Source organism: Oncorhynchus keta, chromosome 19 (genome assembly GCF_023373465.1).
Source record: "Oncorhynchus keta strain PuntledgeMale-10-30-2019 chromosome 19, Oket_V2, whole genome shotgun sequence".
Taxonomy (NCBI): Eukaryota; Metazoa; Chordata; class Actinopteri; order Salmoniformes; family Salmonidae; genus Oncorhynchus; species Oncorhynchus keta.
The window spans coordinates 22,193,823-22,215,906 of NC_068439.1; the positions used below are offsets into that span (position 1 = coordinate 22,193,823).

Below are 22,084 nucleotides of genomic sequence, written 5' to 3' on the forward strand. Positions count from 1 at the left end.
CGTCTCTGCAGCACTCCACCAATCAGGCCTTTATGGTAGAGTGGCCAGACGGAAGCCACTCCTCAGTAAAAGGCACATTACAGCCCGCTTTGCCAAAACTTACCTAAAGGACTCTTAGACCATGAAAAACAAGATTCTCTGGTCTGATGAAACCGAGATTGAATTATTTGGCCTTAATGCCAAGTGTCATGTCTGGAGGAAACCTGGCACCATCCCTACGGTGAAGCATAAGCATGGCAGCATCATGCTGTGGGGGATGTTTTTCACCGACAGGGACTGGGAGAAAAATTAATGGAGCAAAGTACAGAGAGATCCTTGATGAAAACCTGCTCCCGGGCACTCAGGACGTCAGACTGGGGCTAAGGTTCACCTTCCAACAGGACAACGACTCTAAGCACACAGCCAAGCCAACGCAGGAGCGGCTTCAGAACAAGTCTCTGAATGTCCTTGAGTGTCCAGCCAGAGCCTGGACTTGAACCCGCTTGAACATCTCTGGAGAGACCTGAAAATAGCTGTGCAGTGACGCTCCCCATCCAACCTCATAGAGCTTGAGAAGATCTGCAGAGAAGAATGAAAGAAACTCCCCAAATACAGGTGTGCCATGCTTGTAGCGTCATACCCAAGAAGACTTGAGGCTGTTATCGCTGCCAAAGGTGCGGGTCTGAATACTTATGTAAATGTGATATTTCAGTGTTTTATGTTTAATAAATGAGCAAAAAAATTAATGTTTTTGTTTTGTCATTATGGGGTATTGTGTGTAGATGGATGAGGAATAAAAACAATGTAATCCAATTTAGAATAAGGCTGTAACGTAACAAAATGTGGGAAAAATCAAGGGGTCTGAATACTTTCTGAATGCATTTTACATGTATGCATTTGTGTGTATGCATTTGTGCAAGGGTTTATGTGTAAATGTTTGTGTTCATGTACACGTTTTGCAAGCTTGTGTGTGAGCATATGTGTACGGTATATATTTGTGGGGATCTGTCAGACTGACCATCCTCCTGTCCCTCCCCCTTCTCCTCAGGGCTCCACCCCTCTTCACCTGGCGGCCCAGAGTGGTCACATGTCTGTGGTGGGGCTGCTGCTGAGCCGCTCCAGCTCTCTGCTGCACCTGAGGGACAAGCAGGGCCGCACCTGTCTGCACCTGGCCTCCGCCAGCGGCCACGTGGCCATGGTCAGAGTGCTGCTGGGCCAGGGGGCCGAGATCAACCACACCGAAGAGGTGAGACTGATCTGGAGATGGAGATGTTATGTGGAGAATTTGTGGATGTTATGGAAACATTATGGAGAGAGTATGAGGATATAAGGACATGTTATGGAAACATTATGGGGAGAGTATGATGATGTTATGGAAACATTATGGAGAGAGTATGATGATGTTATGGAAACATTATCGGGAGAGTATGAGGATGTTATAGAAACATTATGGAGAGAGTATGATGATGTTATGGAAACATTATGGGGAGAGTATGAGGATGTTATGGAAACATTATGGGGAGAGTATGAGGATGTTATGGAAACATTATGGGGAGAGTATGAGGATGTTATGTAAACATTATGGGGAGAGTATGAGGATGTTATGGAAACATTATGGAGAGAGTATGAGGATGTTATGGAAACATTATGGGGAGAGTATGAGGATGTTATGGAAACATTATGGGGAGAGTATGAGGATGTTATGGAAACATTATGGGGAGAGTATGAGGATGTTATAGAAACATTATGGGGAGAGTATGAGGATGTTATGGAAACATTATGGGGAGAGTATGAGGATGTTATGGAAACATTATGGAGAGAGTATGAGGATGTTATGGAAACATTATGGGGAGAGTATGAGGATGTTATGTAAACATTATGGGGAGAGTATGAGGATGTTATGGAAACATTATGGAGAGAGTATGAGGATGTTATGGAAACATTATGGGGAGAGTATGAGGATGTTATGGAAACATTATGGGAGAGTATGAGGATGAGGATGTTATGGAAACATTATGGGGAGAGTATGAGGATGTTATAGAAACATTATGGGGAGAGTATGATGATGTTATGGAAACATTATGGGGAGAGTATGAGGATGTTATGGAAACATTATGGAGAGAGTATGAGGATGTTATGTAAACATTATGGGGAGAGTATGAGGATGTTATAGAAACGTTATGGGGAGAGTATGAGGATGTTATGGAAACATTATGGGGAGAGTATGAGGATGTTATAGACACATTATGGGGAGAGTATGAGGATGTTATGGAAACATTATGGGGAGAGTATGAGGATGTTATGGAAACATTATGGAGAGAGTATGAGGATGTTATGTAAACATTATGGGGAGAGTATGAGGATGTTATGTAAACATTATGGGGAGAGTATGAGGATGTTATGGAAACATTATGGAGAGAGTATGAGGATGTTATGTAAACATTATGGAGAGAGTATGAGGATGTTATGGAAACATTATGGAGAGAGTATGAGGATGTTATGTAAACATTATGGGGAGAGTATGAGGATGTTATGAGGATGTAAGGGGATGTTATGGGGAGAGTATGAGGATGTTATGGAAACATTATGGAGAGAGTATGAGGATGTTATGTAAACATTATGGGGAGAGTATGAGGATGTAAGGGAATGTAATGAAAACATTATGTGGAAAGTATGGGGATGTTATGAGGATGTAAGGGGATGTTATGGGGAGAGTATGAGGATGTTATGGAAACATTATGGGGAGAGTATGAGGATGTGAGGACATGTTATGGAAACATTATGGGGAGAGTATGAGGATGTAAGGGGGTGTTATGGAAACATTATGGGGAGAGTATGAGGATGTAAGGGGGTGTTATGGAAACATTATGGGGAGAGTATGAGGATGTAAGGGGGTGTTATGGAAACATTATGGGGAAAGTATGAGGATGTTAAGGGGATGTTATAGAAACATTATGGGGAGAGTATGAGGATCTATTGAGGATGTAAGGGGATGTTATGGAAACATTATGGGGAGAGTATGAGGATGTTATAGAAACATTATGGGGAGAGTATGAGGATGTTATAGAAACATTATGGGGAGAGTATGAGGATGTTATAGAAACATTATGGGGAGAGTATGAGGATGTTATAAAAACATTATGGGGAGAGTATGAGGATGTTATAGAAACATTATGGGGAGAGTATGAGGATGTTATAGAAACATTATGGGGAGAGTATGAGGATGTTATAGAAACATTATGGGGAGAGTATGAGGAGAGTTGATATGTTATAGAAACATTATGGGGAGAGTATGAGGATGTTATAGAAACATTATGGGGAGAGTATGAGGATGTTATGTAAACATTATGGGGAGAGTATGAGGATGTTATGGAAACATTATGGGGAGAGTATGAGGATGTTATAGAAACATTATGGGGAGAGTATGAGGATGTTATAGAAACATTATGGGGAGAGTATGAGGATGTTATAGAAACATTATGGGGAGAGTATGAGGATGTTATGGAAACATTATGGGGAGAGTATGAGGATGTTATGGAAACATTATGGGGAGAGTATGAGGATGTTATAGAAACATTATGGGGAGAGTATGAGGATGTTATGGAAACATTATGGGCAGAGTATGAGGATGTTATGGAAACATTATGGGAGAGTATGAGATGTTATGGAAACATTATGGGGAGAGTATGAGGATGTTATGGAAACATTATGGGGAGAGTATGAGGATGTTATAGAAACATTATGGGAGAGTATGAGGATGTTATAGAAACATTATGGGGAGAGTATGAGGATGTTATAGAAACATTATGGGGAGAGTATGAGGATGTTATGGAAACATTATGGGAGAGTATGAGGATGTTATAGAAACATTATGGGGAGAGTATGAGGATGTTATAGAAACATGAGGATGTTATGGAAACATTATGGGGAGAGTATGAGGATGTTATGGAAACATTATGGGCAGAGTATGAGATGTTATGGAAACATTATGGGGAGAGTATGAGGATGTTATAGACACATTATGGGGAGAGTATGAGGATGTTATAGAAACATTATGGGGAGAGTATGAGGATGTTATGGAAACATTATGGGGAGAGTATGAGTATGTTATAGAAACATTATGGGGAGAGTATGAGGATGTTATAGAAACATTATGGGGAGAGTATGAGGATGTTATAGAAACATTATGGGGAGAGTATGAGGATGTTATGTAAACATTATGGGGAGAGTATGAGGATGTTATGGAAACATTATGGGGAGAGTATGAGGATGTTATAGAAACATTATGGGGAGAGTATGAGGATGTTATGGAAACATTATGGGGAGAGTATGAGGATGTTATAGAAACATTATGGGGAGAGTATGAGGATGTTATAGAAACATGAGGATGTTATGGAAACATTATGGGGAGAGTATGAGGATGTTATGGAAACATTATGGGCAGAGTATGAGGATGTTATGGAAACATTATGGGGAGAGTATGAGGATGTTATAGACACATTATGGGGAGAGTATGAGGATGTTATAGAAACATTATGGGGAGAGTATGAGGATGTTATGGAAACATTATGGGGAGAGTATGAGTATGTTATAGAAACATTATGGGAGAGTATGAGGATGTTATAGAAACATTATGGGGAGAGTATGAGGATGTTATAGAAACATTATGGAGAGAGTATGATGATGTTATGGAAACATTATGGGGAGAGTATGAGGATGTTATGTAAACATTATGGGGAGAGTATGATGATGTTATGGAAACATTATGGGGAGAGTATGAGGATGTTATGGAAACATTATGGAGAGAGTATGAGGATGTTATGTAAACATTATGGGGAGAGTATGAGGATGTTATGGAAACATTATGGGGAGAGTATGATGATGTTATGGAAACATTATGGGGAGAGTATGAGGATGTTATGGAAACATTATGGAGAGAGTATGAGGATGTAATGGAAACATTATGGGGAAGGTATGGGGATGTTATAGACACATTATGGGGAGAGTATGAGGATGTAAGGGGGTGTTATGGAAACATTATGGGCAGAGTATGAGGATGTAAGGGGTGTTATGGAAACATTATGGGGAGAGTATGAGCATGTAAGGGGTGTTATGGAAACATTATGGGGAAAGTACGAGGATGTTAAGGGGATGTTATAGAAACATTATGGGAGAGTAGAGATATTATGGAAACATTATGGGAAGAGTATGAGGATGTTATGGAAACATTATGGGGAGAGTATAAGGATCTATTGAGGATGTAAGGGGATGTTATGGAAACATTATGGGGAGAGTATGAGGATGTTATGGAAACATTATGGGGAGAGTATGAGATGTTATGGAAACATTATGGGGAGAGTATGAGGATGTTATGGAAACATTATGGGGAGAGTATGAGGATGTTATAGAAACATTATGGGGAGAGTATGAGGATGTTATAGAAACATTATGGGGAGAGTATGAGGATGTTATGGAAACATTATGGGGAGAGTATGAGGATGTTATAGAAACATTATGGGGAGAGTATGAGGATGTTATAGAAACATTATGGGGAGAGTATGAGGATGTTATAGAAACATTATGGGGAGAGTATGAGGATGTTATGGAAACATTATGGGGAGAGTATGAGGATGTTATGGAAACATTATGGGGAGAGTATGAGGATGTTATAGAAACATTATGGGGAGAGTATGAGGATGTTATAGAAACATTATGGGGAGAGTATGAGGATGTTATAGAAACATTATGGGGAGAGTATGAGGATGTTATGGAAACATTATGGGCAGAGTATGAGGATGTTATGGAAACATTATGGGGAGAGTATGAGGATGTTATAGAAACATTATGGGGAGAGTATGAGGATGTTATGGAAACATTATGGGCAGAGTATGAGGATGTTATGGAAACATTATGGGGAGAGTATGAGGATGTTATGGAAACATTATGGGGAGAGTATGAGGATGTTATGGAAACATTATGGGGAGAGTATGAGGATGTTATAGAAACATTATGGGGAGAGTATGAGGATGTTATAGAAACATTATGGGGAGAGTATGAGGATGTTATGGAAACATTATGGGAGAGTATGAGATGTTATAGAAACATTATGGGGAGAGTATGAGGATGTTATAGAAACATTATGAGGATGTTATGGAAACATTATGGGGAGAGTATGAGGATGTTATGGAAACATTATGGGCAGAGTATGAGGATGTTATGGAAACATTATGGGGAGAGTATGAGGATGTTATAGACACATTATGGGGAGAGTATGAGGATGTTATAGAAACATTATGGGGAGAGTATGAGGATGTTATGGAAACATTATGGGGAGAGTATGAGGATGTTATAGAAACATTATGGGGAGAGTATGAGGATGTTATAGAAACATTATGGGGAGAGTATGAGGATGTTATAGAAACATTATGGGGAGAGTATGAGGATGTTATGTAAACATTATGGGGAGAGTATGAGGATGTAATGGAAACATTATGGGGAGAGTATGAGGATGTTATGGAAACATTATGGGGAGAGTATGAGGATGTTATAGACACATTATGGGGAGAGTATGAGGATGTTATGTAAACATTATGGGGAGAGTATGAGGATGTTATGGAAACATTATGGGGAGAGTATGAGGATGTTATGGAAACATTATGGGGAGAGTATGAGGATGTTATGGAAACATTATGGGGAGAGTATGAGGATGTTATAGACACATTATGGGGAGAGTATGAGGATGTTAGGGGTGTTTATGGAAACATTATGGGGAGAGTATGAGGATAAGGGGATGTTATGGAAACATTATGGGAGAGAGTATGAGCATGTAAGGGGTGTTATGGAAACATTATGGGGAAAGTATGAGGATGTTAAGGGGATGTTATAGAAACATTATGGGGAGAGTAGAGGATATTATGGAAACATTATGGGGAGAGTATGAGGATGTAATGGAAACATTATGGGGAGAGTATGAGGATGTAATGAGGATGTAAGGGGATGTTATGGAAACATTATGGGGAGAGTATGAGGATGTTATGGAAACATTATGGGGAGAGTATGAGGATGTTATGGAAACATTATGGGGAGAGTATGAGGATGTTATGGAAACATTATGGGGAGAGTATGAGGATGTTATAGAAACATTATGGGGAGAGTATGAGGATGTTATAGAAACATTATGGGGAGAGTATGAGGATGTTATGGAAACATTATGGGGAGAGTATGAGGATGTTATAGAAACATTATGGGGAGAGTATGAGGATGTTATAGAAACATTATGGGGAGAGTATGAGGATGTTATAGAAACATTATGGGGAGAGTATGAGGATGTTATGGAAACATTATGGGGAGAGTATGAGGATGTTATGGAAACATTATGGGGAGAGTATGAGGATGTTATAGAAACATTATGGGGAGAGTATGAGGATGTTATAGAAACATTATGGGGAGAGTATGAGGATGTTATAGAAACATTATGGGGAGAGTATGAGGATGTTATAGAAACATTATGGGCAGAGTATGAGGATGTTATGGAAACATTATGGGGAGAGTATGAGGATGTTATAGAAACATTATGGGGAGAGTATGAGGATGTTATGGAAACATTATGGGCAGAGTATGAGGATGTTATAGAAACATTATGGGGAGAGTATGAGGATGTTATGGAAACATTATGGGGAGAGTATGAGGATGTTATGGAAACATTATGGGGAGAGTATGAGGATGTTATAGAAACATTATGGGGAGAGTATGAGGATGTTATAGAAACATTATGGGGAGAGTATGAGGATGTTATAGAAACATTATGGGGAGAGTATGAGGATGTTATGGAAACATTATGGGGAGAGTATGAGGATGTTATAGAAACATTATGGGGAGAGTATGAGGATGTTATAGAAACATTATGAGGATGTTATGGAAACATTATGGGGAGAGTATGAGGATGTTATGGAAACATTATGGGCAGAGTATGAGGATGTTATGGAAACATTATGGGGAGAGTATGAGGATGTTATAGACACATTATGGGGAGAGTATGAGGATGTTATAGAAACATTATGGGGAGAGTATGAGGATGTTATGGAAACATTATGGGGAGAGTATGAGTATGTTATAGAAACATTATGGGGAGAGTATGAGGATGTTATAGAAACATTATGGGGAGAGTATGAGGATGTTATAGAAACATTATGGGGAGAGTATGAGGATGTTATGTAAACATTATGGGGAGAGTATGAGGATGTTATGAAACATTATGGGGAGAGTATGAGGATGTTATGGAAACATTATGGGGAGAGTATGAGGATGTTATGAAACATTATGGGGAGAGTATGAGGATGTTATAGAAACATTATGGGGAGAGTATGAGGATGTTATGGAAACATTATGGGGAGAGTATGAGGATGTTATAGAAACATTATGGGGAGAGTATGAGGATGTTATAGAAACATTATGGGGAGAGTATGAGGATGTTATAGAAACATTATGGGGAGAGTATGAGGATGTTATGGAAACATTATGGGGAGAGTATGAGGATGTTATGGAAACATTATGGGGAGAGTATGAGGATGTTATAGACACATTATGGGGAGAGTATGAGGATGTTATAGAAACATTATGGGGAGAGTATGAGGATGTTATAGAAACATTATGGGGAGAGTATGAGGATGTTATGGAAACATTATGGGGAGAGTATGAGGATGTTATAGAAACATTATGGGAAGAGTATGAGGATGTTATAGACACATTATGGGGAGAGTATGAGGATGTTATAGAAACATTATGGGGAGAGTATGAGGATGTTATAGAAACATTATGGGGAGAGTGTAACAATGTTATGAGGATGTTATGGGGATGTTATGGTGACAATAATAAAAAACTATGCCAGATCACACACTAATTCCATTCACACCTGACCCCCCAATTCTAGAGTGGCTGGACCCCACTCCACTACGCAGCCAAAGCAGGCTGTCTAGACATGGTGCGGTTCCTGGTGGAGAGTGGGGCGTCGGCCAGTGTAGAGTGCCAGGGGGGACGAACACCACTGCAGTACGCTGCCGGGGATAACCACCAGGGAACAGTTAGCTTCCTGCTACGACGAAAAGAAAACAACATACTGAGACTGCTGGAGGACAGGAAGGTTGGTGTTCCTTCTCTCTTTCTGGCTGTCGTTCTGCCCTTGAGCGCCGAAGACGTGGATGTCGATTAAGGCACCTCTGATTCAGAGGGGTTGGGTTAAATGCGGAGACTCATTTCAGTTGAAGGCATTCAGTTGTACAACTGACTAGGTCTCCCCCTTTCCCTTTCAATATTCTCCCTATACTTTCTACTTTCTTTCTACTTTCTTTCTAGTCTAACCACAAGATGTCAGCAAACCGCAATTTTAATAGAACAGGCACGGACAAAACATATTTTTAAATCAATGTTGCTGAAGAGTACCTAGTTTGTATTTGACCTGATGGTGTGTGTTGTCTGTAGTTTGTGTTTGACCTGATGGTGTGATGTGGTGTCTGTAGTTTGTGTTTGACCTGATGGTGTGATGTGGTGTTTGTGTTTGACCTGATGGTGTGATGTGGTGTGTTGTTTGTGTTTGACCTGATGGTGTGATGTGGTGTGGTGTTTGTGTTTGACCTGATGGTGTGTGTTGTCTGTAGTTTGTGTTTGACCTGATGGTGTGATGTGGTGTGTTGTCTGTAGTTTGTGTTTGACCTGATGGTGTGATGTGGTGTGTTGTTTGTGTTTGACCTGATGGTGTGATGTGGTGTGTTGTCTGTAGTTTGTGTTTGACCTGATGGTGTGATGTGGTGTGTTGTCTGTAGTTTGTGTTTGACCTGATGGTGTGATGTGGTGTGTTGTCTGTAGTTTGTGTTTGACCTGATGGTGTGATGTGGTGTCTGTAGTTTGTGTTTGACCTGATGGTGTGATGTGGTGTGTTGTCTGTAGTTTGTGTTTGACCTGATGGTGTGATGTGGTGTGTTGTTTGTGTTTGACCTGATGGTGTGATGTGGTGTGTTGTCTGTAGTTTGTGTTTGACCTGATGGTGTGATGTGGTGTGTTGTCTGTAGTTTGTGTTTGACCTGATGGTGTGATGTGGTGTGTTGTCTGTAGTTTGTGTTTGACCTGATGGTGTGATGTGGTGTGTTGTCTGTAGTTTGTGTTTGACCTGATTGTGATGTGTTTGTGTTTGACCTGATGGTGTGATGTGGTGTGTTGTTTGTTTGTTTTGACCTGATGGTGTGATGTGTGTGTTGTTTTGTGTTTGACCTGATGGTGGTGTGTGTGTGTCTGTAGTTTGTGTTTGACCTGATGGTGTGATGTGGTGTGTTGTTTGTGTTTGACCTGATGGTGTGATGTGTCTGTATGTGTTTGTGATGTGTGATGTGGTGTGTTGTCTGTAGTTTGTGTTTGACCTGGTGTGATGGTGTGTTTGTGTTTGACCTGATGTGTGCAGTTTGTGTTTGACCTGAGTTTGTGTTTTTGACCTGATGGTGTGATGTGGTGTGTTGTCTGTAGTTTGTGTTTGACCTGATGGTGTGATGTGGTGTGTTGTTTGTGTTTGACCTGTTGTTGTGTTGTCTGTGACCTGATGGTGTGATGTGGTGTGATGTGGTGTGTTGTGTTTTGACCTGTGGTGTCTGTAGTTTGTGTTTGACCTGATGGTGTGATGTGGTGTGTTGTCTGTAGTTTGTGTTTGACCTGATGGTGTGATGTGGTACCTGTGTTTGTGTTTGACCTGATGGTGTGATGTGGTGTGTTGTCTGTAGTTTGTGTTTGACCTGATGGTGTGATGTGGTACCTGATGGTGTTTGTGTTTGACCTGATGGTGTGATGTGGTGTGTTGTCTGTAGTTTGTGTTTGACCTGATGGTGTGATGTGGTGTGTTGTCTGTTTTTGTGTTTGACCTGATGGTGTGATGTGGTGTGTTGTCTGATGGTGTGAGTTTGTGTTTGACCTGATGGTGTGATGTGGTGTGTTGTCTGTAGTTTGTGTTTGACCTGATGGTGTGATGTGGTGTTTTGTTTGTGTTTGACCTGATGGTGTGATGTGGTGTCTGTCTGTAGTTTGTGTTTGACCTGATGGTGTGATGTGGTGTGTTGTCTGTAGTTTGTGTTTGACCTGATGGTGTGATGTATGTGTTGTCTGTAGTTTGTGTTTGACCTGATGGTGTGTGTTGTCTGTAGTTTGTGTTTGACCTGATGGTGTGATGTGGTGTGTTGTCTGTAGTTTGTGTTTGACCTGATGTGTGATGTGTTGTTTGTTTGTTTGACCTGATGGTGTGTGTGTCTGTAGTTTGTGTTTGACCTGATGGTGTGATGTGGTGTGTTGTCTGTAGTTTGTGTTTGACCTGATGGTGTGATGTGTCTGTAGTTTGTGTTTGACCTGATTGTGTGTTGACCTGTTTGTGTTTGACCTGATGGTGTGATGTGGTGTGTTGTTTGTGTTTGACCTGATGGTGTGATGTGGTGTGTTGTCTGTACCTGATGGTGTGATGTGTGTGTCTGTTTTGTGTTTGACCTGATGGTGTGATGTGGTGTGTGTACCTGATTTGTGTTTGACCTGATGGTGTGATGTGGTTTGTGTGTTGTCTGTAGTTTGTGTTTGACCTGATGGTGTGATGTGGTGTGTTGTTTGTGTTTGACCTGATGGTGTGTGTGGTGTGTTGTCTGTAGTTTGTGTTTGACCTGATGGTGTGATGTGGTGTGTTGTTTGTGTTTGACCTGTGGTGTGTGTGTCTGTAGTTTGTGTTTGACCTGATGGTGTGATGTGGTGTGTTGTCTGTTTTGTGTTTGACCTGATGGTGTGAGTTTGTGTTTGACCTGATGGTGTGATGTGGTGTGTTGTCTGTAGTTTGTGTTTGACCTGATGGTGTGATGACCTGGTGTGTTGTCTGTAGTTTGTGTTTGACCTGATGGTGTGATGTGTGTGTCTGTCCTGTATGTTTTGTCTGTGTTTGACCTGATGGTGTGATGTATTGTTTGTGATGGTGTGTTTGACCTGATGGTGTGATGTGGTGTGTTTGTGTCTGTAGTTTGTGTTTGACCTGATGGTGTGATGTGGTGTGTGTCTGTAGTTTGTGTTTGACCTGATGGTGTGATGTGGTGTGTTGTTTGTGTTTGACCTGATGGTGTGTGTCTGTTTGTGTTTGACCTGAGTTTGTGTTTGACCTGATGGTGTGATGTGGTGTGTTGTCTGTAGTTTGTGTTTGACCTGATGGTGTGATGTGGTGTGTTGTTTGTGTTTGACCTGTCTGTGTTTGTGTTTGACCTGATGGTGTGATGTGGTGTGTTGTTTGTGTTTGACCTGATGTGTGTGTTGTCTGTTTTGTGTTTGACCTGATGGTGTGATGTGGTGTGTTTGTGTTTGACCTGATGGTGTGATGTTTGTCTGTAGTTTGTGTTTGACCTGATGGTGTGATGTGGTGTGGTGTGTGTCTGTAGTTTGTGTTTGACCTGATGGTGTGTGTTGTGTGTGTTTGTTTTGTGTTTGACCTGATGGTGTGATGTGGTGTGTTGTCTGTAGTTTGTGTTTGACCTGATGGTGTGATGTGTTGTCTGTAGTTTGTGTTTGACCTGATGGTGTGATGTTTGTGTTTGTTTGTGTTTGACCTGATGGTGTGATGTTGTCTGTAGTTTGTGTTTGACCTGATGGTGTGATGTGGTGTGTTGTTTGTTTGTGTTTGACCTGATGGTGTGATGTGGTGTGTTGTTTGTGTTTGACCTGATGGTGTGTGTTGTCTGTAGTTTGTGTTTGACCTGATGGTGTGATGTGGTGTGTTGTCTGTAGTTTGTGTTTGACCTGATGGTGTGTGTATTGTAGTTTGTGTTTGACCTGATGGTGTGATGTGGTGTGTTGTTGTGTTTGTGTTTGACCTGATGGTGTGATGTGGTGTGTTGTCTGTAGTTTGTGTTTGACCTGATGGTGTGATGGTGTGATGTGTGTAGTTTGTGTTTGACCTGATGGTGTGATGTGGTGTGTTGTCTGTAGTTTGTGTTTGACCTGATGGTGTGATGTATTGTCTGTTGTTTGTGTTTGACCTGATGGTGTGATGTGTGTTGTGTAGTTTGTGTTTGACCTGATGGTGTTTGTGTTTGACCTGTTTGATGGTGTGTGATGTCTGTAGTTTGTGTTTGACCTGATGGTGATGATGTGGTGTGTTGTCTGACCTGAGTTTGTGTTTGACCTGATGGTGTGATGTGGTGTGTTGTTTGTGTTTGACCTGATGGTGTGATGTGGTGTGTTGTCTGTAGTTTGTGTTTGACCTGATGGTGTGATGTGGTGTGTTGTTTGTGTTTGACCTGTTGTGACCTGTGGTGTGTGTCTGTAGTTTGTGTTTGACCTGATGGTGTGATGTGGTGTGTTGTGTTTGTGTTTGACCTGATGGTGTGATGTGGTGTTGTCTGTAGTTTGTGTTTGACCTGATGGTGTGATGTTGTGTGTTTGACCTGATGGTGTGATGTGGTGTGTTGTCTGTAGTTTGTGTTTGACCTGATGGTGTGATGTGTTTGTGTGTTGTTTGTGTTTGACCTGATGGTGTGATGTGGTGTTTGTGATGGTGTGATGTGGTGTGTTGTAGTTTGTGTTTGACCTGATGGTGTGATGTGTGTTGTTTGTGTTGACCTGATGGTGTGATGTGGTGTGTTGTCTGTAGTTTGTGTTTGACCTGATGGTGTGATTTGTGGACCTGATGTTGTCTGTAGTTTGTGTTTGACCTGATGGTGTGATGTGGTGTGTTGTCTGTGTTTGTGTTTGACCTGATGGTGTGATGTGGTGTGTTGTTTGTTTGTGTTTGACCTGATGGTGTGATGTGGTGTCTGTAGTTTGTGTTTGACCTGATGGTGTGATGTGGTGTGTGTGTTGTGTTTGTGTTTGACCTGATGGTGTGATGTGTGTGTGTTGTTTGTGTTTGACCTGATGGTGTGATGTGGTGTGTTGTCTGTAGTTTGTGTTTGACCTGATGGTGTGATGTTGATGTGTTGTGTTGTCTGTAGTTTGTGTTTGACCTGATGGTGTGTGGTGTGTTGTCTGTTTTGTGTTTGACCTGATTTGATGATGGTGTGTGTGTCTGTAGTTTGTGTTTGACCTGATGGTGTGATGTGGTGTGTTGTCTGTAGTTTGTGTTTGACCTGATGGTGTGATGTGGTGTGTTGTCTGTAGTTTGTGTTTGACCTGATGGTGTGATGTGGTGTGTTGTCTGTAGTTTGTGTTTGACCTGATGGTGTGATGTGGTGTGTTGTTTGTGTTTGACCTGATGGTGTGATGTATTGTGTTGTTTGTGTTTGACCTGATGGTGTGATGTCTGGTGTTTGTGATGTTTGTGTTTGTGTTTGACCTGATGGTGTGATGTGGTGTGTTGTTTGTTTGTTTGACCTGATGGTGTGATGTGTTTGTGTTTGACCTGATGTTGTCTGTAGTTTGTGTTTGACCTGATGGTGTGTCTTGTCTGTAGTTTGTGTTTGACCTGATGGTGTGATGTGGTGTGTTGTTTGTTTGTGTTTGACCTGATGGTGTGATGTATTGTGTTGTTTGTGTTTGACCTGATGGTGTGATGTGGTGTGTTGTCTGTAGTTTGTGTTTGACCTGATGGTGTGATGTGGTGTGTTGTCTGTAGTTTGTGTTTGACCTGATGGTGTGATGTGGTGTGTTGTTTGTGTTTGACCTGATGGTGTGATGATGATGTGTTGTCTGTAGTTTGTGTTTGACCTGATGGTGATGTGGTGTCTGTAGTTTGTGTTTGACCTGATGGTGTGATGTGGTGTGTTGTCTGTAGTTTGTGTTTGACCTGATGGTGTGATGTGGTGTGTTGTCTGTAGTTTGTGTTTGACCTGATGGTGTGATGTGGTGTGTTGTTTGTGTTTGACCTGATGGTGTGATGTGGTGTGTTGTCTGTAGTTTGTGTTTGACCTGATGGTGTGATGTGGTGTGTTGTCTGTAGTTTGTGTTTGACCTGATGGTGTGATGTGGTGTGTTGTTTGTGTTTGACCTGATGGTGATGTGGTGTTGTGTTTGTGTTTGACCTGATGGTGTGATGTGGTGTGTTGTCTGTAGTTTGTGTTTGACCTGATGGTGTGATTTGGTGTGTTGTCTGTAGTTTGTGTTTGACCTGATGGTGTGATGTGGTGTGTTGTTTGTGTTTGACCTGATGGTGTGATGTGGTGTGTTGTTTGTGTTTGACCTGATGGTGTGATGTGGTGTGTTGTCTGTAGTTTGTGTTTGACCTGATGGTGTGATGTGTGTTGTTTGTGTGTTGACCTGATGGTGTGATGTGGTGTGTTGTCTGTGTTTTGACCTGATTTGACCTGATGGTGTGTGTTGTCTGTAGTTTGTGTTTGACCTGATGGTGTGATGTGGTGTGTTGTCTGTAGTTTGTGTTTGACCTGATGGTGTGATGTGGTGTGTTGTCTGTAGTTTGTGTTTGACCTGATGGTGTGATTTGGTGTGTTGTCTGTAGTTTGTGTTTGACCTGATGGTGTGATGTGGTGTGTTTGTTTGTGTTTGACCTGATGGTGTGATGTGGTGTGTTGTTTGTGTTTGACCTGATGTTTGTGTGGTGTGACCTGATGGTGTGATTGTGTTTGTGTTTGACCTGATGGTGTGATGTCTGTGTTTGTGTTTGACCTGATGGTGTGATGTGGTGTGTTGTCTGTAGTTTGTGTTTGACCTGATGGTGTGATGTTGTCTGTAGTTTGTGTTTGACCTGATGGTGTGATGTGGTGTGTTGTTTGTTTGTGTTTGACCTGATGGTGTGATGTGGTGTGTTGTTTGTGATGGTGTGATGTTTGTTGTTTGACCTGATGGTGTGATGTGGTGTGTTGTCTGTAGTTTGTGTTTGACCTGATGGTGTGATGTGGTTGTGTTTTGTCTTTGACCTGAGTTTGTGTTTGACCTGATGGTGTGATGTGGTGGTGTGATGTGTGATGGTGTGATGTGGTGTGTTGTTTGTGTTTGACCTGATGGTGTGATGTGGTGTGTTGTCTGTAGTTTGTGTTTGACCTGATGGTGTGATGTGGTGTGTTGTCTGTTTGAGTTTGTGTTTGACCTGATGGTTGTGTTGTGTTTTGTGTTTGACCTGATGGTGTGATGTGGTGTGTTGTCTGTAGTTTGTGTTTGACCTGATGGTGTGATGTGTGTTGTGTTTGTGTTTGACCTGATGGTGTGATGTGGTGTGTTGTCTGTAGTTTGTGTTTGACCTGATGGTGTGATGTGGTGTGTTGTCTGTGAGTTTGTGTTTGTGTTTGACCTGATGGTGTGATGTGTGTTGTTTGTGTGTTTTGTGTTTGACCTGATGGTGTGATGTGGTGTGTTGTTTGTGTTTGACCTGATGGTGTGATGTGGTGTGTGTTTGTGTTTGACCTGATGGTGTGATGTGGTGTTGTCTGTTTGTGTTTGACCTGATGGTGTGTGTTGTCTGTAGTTTGTGTTTGACCTGATGGTGTGATGTGGTGTGTTGTCTGTAGTTTGTGTTTGACCTGATGGTGTGATGTGGTGTGTTGTTTTGTGTTTGACCTGATGGTGTGTTGTCTGTAGTTTGTGTTTGACCTGATGGTGTGATGTGGTGTGTTGTCTGTAGTTTGTGTTTGACCTGATGGTGTGATGTGGTGTGTTGTCTGTAGTTTGTGTTTGACCTGATGGTGTGATGTGGTGTGTTGTTTGTGTTTTGACCTGATGGTGTGATGTGGTGTGTTTTGTCTGTGGTGTGAGTTTGTGTTTGACCTGATGGTGTGATGGTGTGTTGTTTGTGTTTGACCTGATGGTGTGTTTGTCTGTTTGTGTTTGACCTGTTTGTGTTTGACCTGATGGTGTGATGTGGTGTGTTGTCTGTAGTTTGTGTTTGACCTGATGGTGTGATGTGGTGTGTTGTCTGTGGTGTGATGTTTGTGTTTTGACCTGATGGTGTGATGTGGTGTGTTGTTTGTGTTTGACCTGATTGGTGTGTGTGTGTCTGTAGTTTGTGTTTGACCTGATGGTGTGATGTGGTACCTGGTGTTTGTGTTTGACCTGATGGTGTGATGTGGTGTGTTGTCTGTAGTTTGTGTTTGACCTGATGGTGTGATGTGGTATGTTGTTTGTGTTTGACCTGTGTTTGTGTTTGACCTGATGGTGTGATGTGGTGTTGTCTGTAGTTTGTGTTTGACCTGATGGTGTGTGTGTGTGTTGTTTGTGTTTGACCTGATGGTGTGTGTGTCTGTGTTTGTTTTGTTGTCTGTTTGTGTTTGACCTGATGGTGTGATGTGGTGTGTTGTCTGTTTTGTGTTTGACCTGATGGTGTGATGTGGTGTGTTGTGTTTGTGTTTGACCTGATGGTGTGATGTGGTGTTGTTGTTTTGTGTTTGACCTGATGGTGTGATGTGGTGATGGTGTGATGTGTGTTGTGATGTAGTTTGTGTTTGACCTGATGGTGTGATGTGGTGTGTGTCTGTTTTGTGTTTGACCTGATGGTGTGATGTGGTGTGTTGTCTGTAGTTTGTGTTTGACCTGATGGTGTGATGTGGTGTGTTGTCTGTAGTTTGTGTTTGACCTGATGGTGTGATGTGGTGTGTTGTTTGTGTTTGACCTGATGGTGTGTGTTGTCTGTAGTTTGTGTTTGACCTGATGGTGTGATGTGGTGTGTTGTCTGTAGTTTGTGTTTGACCTGATGGTGTGATGTGGTGTGTTGTCTGTAGTTTGTGTTTGACCTGATGGTGTGATGTGGTGTGTTGTTTGTGTTTGACCTGATGGTGTGATGTGGTGTAGTTTGTGTTTGACCTGTTTGTGTTTGACCTGATGGTGTGATGTGGTGTGTTGTCTGTAGTTTGTGTTTGACCTGATGGTGTGATGTGGTGTGTTGTCTGTAGTTTGTGTTTGACCTGATGGTGTGATGTGGTGTGTTGTTTGTGTTTGACCTGATGGTGTGTGTTGTCTGTGTCTGTAGTTTGTGTTTGACCTGATGGTGTGATGTGGTGTGTGTTTGTTTGTGTTTGACCTGATGTGTGTAGTTTGTGTTTGACCTGATGGTGTGATGTGGTGTGTGTCTGTAGTTTGTGTTTGACCTGATGGTGTGATGTGGTGTGTTGTTTGTGTTTGACCTGATGGTGTGATGTGGTGTGTTGTCTGTAGTTTGTGTTTGACCTGATGGTGTGATGTGGTGTGTTGTCTGTAGTTTGTGTTTGACCTGATGGTGTGATGTGGTGTGTTGTTTGTGTTTGACCTGATGGTGTGATGTGGTGTGTTGTCTGTAGTTTGTGTTTGACCTGATGGTGTGATGTCTGTAGTTTGTGTTTGACCTGATGGTGTGATGTGGTGTGTTGTCTGTAGTTTGTGTTTGACCTGATGGTGTGATGTGGTGTGTTGTCTGTAGTTTGTGTTTGACCTGATGGTGTGATGTGGTGTGTTGTCTGTAGTTTGTGTTTGACCTGATGGTGTGATGTGTGTGTCTGTTTGTGTTTGACCTGATGGTGTGATGTGGTGTGTTGTTTGTGTTTGACCTGATGGTGTGATGTGTGTTGTCTGTTTTGTGTTTGACCTGATGGTGTGATGTGGTGTGTTGTCTGTAGTTTGTGTTTGACCTGATTTGACCTGATGGTGTGATGTGGTGTGTTGTCTGTAGTTTGTGTTTGACCTGTGGTGTGATGTGGTGTGTTGTCTGTAGTTTGTGTTTGACCTGATGGTGTGATGTGGTGTGTTGTCTGTAGTTTGTGTTTGACCTGATGGTGTGATGTGGTGTGTTGTTTGTGTTTGACCTGATGGTGTGATGTGGTGTGTTGTTTGTGTTTGACCTGATGGTGTGATGTGGTGTGTTGTCTGTAGTTTGTGTTTGACCTGATGGTGTGTGTTGTCTGTAGTTTGTGTTTGACCTGATGGTGTGATGTGGTGTGTTGTCTGTAGTTTGTGTTTGACCTGATGGTGTGATGTGGTGTGTTGTCTGTAGTTTGTGTTTGACCTGATGGTGTGTGTTGTCTGTAGTTTGTGTTTGACCTGATGGTGTGTGTTGTCTGTAGTTTGTGTTTGACCTGATGGTGTGTGTGTGTGGTGTCTGTAGTTTGTGTTTGACCTGATGGTGTGATGTGGTGTGTTGTCTGTAGTTGTGTGATTGTGACCTGATGGTGTTATGTGGTGTGTTGTTTGTGTTTGACCTTGTTTGTGTTTGACCTGATGGTGTGATGTGGTGTTTGTGTTTGACCTGATGGTGTGATGTGGTGTGTTGTCTGTAGTTTGTGTTTGACCTGATGGTGTGTGTTGTCTGTAGTTTGTGTTTGACCTGATGGTGTGATGTGGTGTGTTGTCTGTAGTTTGTGTTTGACCTGATGGTGTGATGTGGTGTGTTGTCTGTAGTTTGTGTTTGACCTGATGGTGTGATGTGGTGTGTTGTTTGTGTTTGACCTGATGGTGTGATGTGGTGTGTTGTCTGTAGTTTGTGTTTGACCTGATGGTGTGATGTGGTGTGTTGTCTGTAGTTTGTGTTTGACCTGATGGTGTGTGTTGTCTGTAGTTTGTGTTTGACCTGATGGTGTGATGTGGTGTGGTGTTTGTGTTTGACCTGATGGTGTGATGTGGTGTGTTGTCTGTAGTTTGTGTTTGACCTGATGGTGTGATGTGGTGTGTTGTTTGTGTTTGACCTGATGGTGTGATGTGGTGTGTTGTTTGTGTTTGACCTGATGGTGATGTGGTGTTGTGTTTGTGTTTGACCTGATGGTGTGATGTGTTGTTTGTGTTTGACCTGATGGTGTGATGTGGTGTGTTGTCTGTAGTTTGTGTTTGACCTGATGGTGTGATGTGGTGTGGTGTTTGTGTTTGACCTGATGGTGTGATGTGGTGTGTTGTCTGTAGTTTGTGTTTGACCTGATGGTGTGTGTTGTCTGTAGTTTGTGTTTGACCTGATGGTGTGATGTGGTGTGTTGTCTGTAGTTTGTGTTTGACCTGATGGTGTGAAGTGGTGTGTTGTCTGTAGTTTGTGTTTGACCTGATGGTGTGATGTGGTGTGTTGTCTGTAGTCTGTGGTGTGAGTTTGTGTTTGACCTGATGGTGTGATGTGGTGTGTTGTTTGTTTTGACCTGATGGTGTGATGTGGTGTTGTTTGTGTTGTTTGTGTTTGACCTGATGGTGTGATGTGGTGTGTTGTTTGTGTTTGACCTGATGGTGTGATGTGGTGTGTTGTCTGTAGTTTGTGTTTGACCTGATGGTGTGATGTGGTGTGTTGTCTGTAGTTTGTGTTTGACCTGATGGTGTGATGTGGTGTGTTGTCTGTAGTTTGTGTTTGTGTTTGACCTGATGGTGTGATGTATTGTGTTGTTTGTGTTTGACCTGATGGTGTGATGTGGTGTGTTGTTTGTGTTTGACCTGATGGTGTGATGTGGTGTGTTGTCTGTAGTTTGTGTTTGACCTGATGGTGTGACGTGGTGTGTTGTCTGTAGTTTGTGTTTGACCTGATGGTGTGATGTTGTCTGTCTGTTTTGTGTTTGACCTGATGGTGTGATGTGGTGTGTTGTCTGTAGTTTGTGTTTGACCTGATGGTGTGATGTGGTGTGTTGTTTGTGACCTGATGGTGTGATGTGGTGTGTTGTCTGTTTTGTGTTTGACCTGATGGTGTGATGTGGTGTGTTGTCTGTAGTTTGTGTTTGTGTTTGACCTGATGGTGGATGTGTTGTGTGTGTTTTTGTGTTTGACCTGATGGTGTGATGTGGTGTGTTGTTTGTGTTTGACCTGATGGTGTGATGTGGTGTGTTGTCTGTAGTTTGTGTTTGACCTGATGGTGTGACGTGGTGTGTTGTCTGTAGTTTGTGTTTGACCTGATGGTGTGTTGTCTGTAGTTTGTGTTTGACCTGATGGTGTGATGTGGTGTGTTGTTTTTGTTTGACCTGATGGTGTGTTGTCTGTAGTTTGTGTTTGACCTGATGGCATGTGTTGTCTGTAGTTTGTGTTTGACCTGATGGTGTGATGTGGTGTGTTGTCTGTAGTTTGTGTTTGACCTGATGGTGTGATGTGGTGTGTTGTTTGTTTGTGTTTGACCTGATGGTGTGATGTGGTGTGTTGTCTGTAGTTTGTGTTTGACCTGATGGTGTGATGGTGTGTTGTTTGTGTTTGACCTGATGGTGTGTGTTGTCTGTAGTTTGTGTTTGACCTGATGGTGTGATGTGGTGTGTTGTCTGTAGTTTGTGTTTGACCTGATGGTGTGATGTGGTGTGTTGTTTGTGTTTGACCTGATGGTGTGATGTGGTGTGTTGTCTGTAGTTTGTGTTTGACCTGATGGTGTGATGTGGTGTGTTGTTTGTGTTTGACCTGATGGTGTGATGTGGTGTGTTGTCTGTAGTTTGTGTTTGACCTGATGGTGTGATGTGGTGTGTTGTCTGTAGTTTGTGTTTGACCTGATGGTGTGATGTGGTGTGTTGTCTGTAGTTTGTGTTTGACCTGATGGTGTGATGTGGTGTGTTGTCTGTAGTTTGTGTTTGACCTGATGGTGTGATGTGGTGTGTTGTTTGTGTTTGACCTGATGGTGTGATGTGGTGTGTTGTGTGTAGTTTGTGTTTGACCTGATGGTGTGTGGGAAGCTGAACTCCAACACTACTCTGGAGGAGCTAGTTCTTCACTCCGCTGCTCCCCTGGACACGGCCGTGCGTCTGTCCCGAGCCCTGGGCCTGGCCGCCCTCAGGGAGAAGGAGCGCTACGTGGACCTCCAGGCAGCAGCCCACCACTGTGAAAGCCTGGCCTCCGACCTGCTCAGCATGGCCTCGACCGGGGGGAGAGGGGCCGGCGCCGTCCTCAGGGCGGTGGACCATAGAGGGGCCAGCGTGCTGGACTGCCTGATCGAGGGGAGGCAGAAGGGAGTGGTGGCCCACCCGGCTGTCCAGAAGTACATGACGGAGGTGTGGTATGGCAGTCTGCAGTGGGACTCCTGGAGGATCCTGCTGCTGTTTTTTGGCCAGCTGCTCTGCCCTCCACTGTGGCTGTTCCTCTCACTGCCTCTCAAACACAGGTACAGAGTAGAATTTCATAGATAGATACAGGTTCATAGCCTTTATTAATGGGAGCCCTTTTGAGGCTAACCCACTGGACACACAACGTCATTTCAACGTGGAAATTTGGGCAATATTTGGTAGACATTGATAAATGAGATGTCAATCTTTAGTTACCA

General features: G+C 42.4%; 1 protein-coding gene and 1 long non-coding RNA gene across 3 annotated transcripts in view; one reads left to right on the top strand and one right to left on the bottom strand.

The window, feature by feature from the left end:
* Positions 1 to 22,084, top strand: part of trpn1 (transient receptor potential cation channel, subfamily N, member 1) — a 75,751-nt gene that overhangs the window by 45,299 nt on the left and 8,368 nt on the right. The window contains exons 24-26 of the mRNA XM_052470039.1: positions 1,028 to 1,225; positions 8,909 to 9,118; positions 21,471 to 21,925. Of these exons, the coding sequence (XP_052325999.1) occupies positions 1,028 to 1,225; positions 8,909 to 9,118; positions 21,471 to 21,925 (863 nt within the window). The remainder of the gene's footprint in view (positions 1 to 1,027; positions 1,226 to 8,908; positions 9,119 to 21,470; positions 21,926 to 22,084) is intronic.
* Positions 11,120 to 21,474, bottom strand: LOC127909310 (uncharacterized). Of its 2 annotated transcripts, XR_008070753.1 has the most exons (5): positions 21,232 to 21,474; positions 20,221 to 20,256; positions 19,179 to 19,535; positions 18,896 to 18,930; positions 11,120 to 11,171 (listed from the first exon to the last, which is right to left on the bottom strand). It is a non-coding gene; the product is annotated as an uncharacterized LOC127909310 (long non-coding RNA). The 2 variants fall into 2 exon arrangements; XR_008070752.1 differs by lacking the exons at positions 11,120 to 11,171; positions 18,896 to 18,930 and having other exon boundaries at positions 19,131 to 19,535.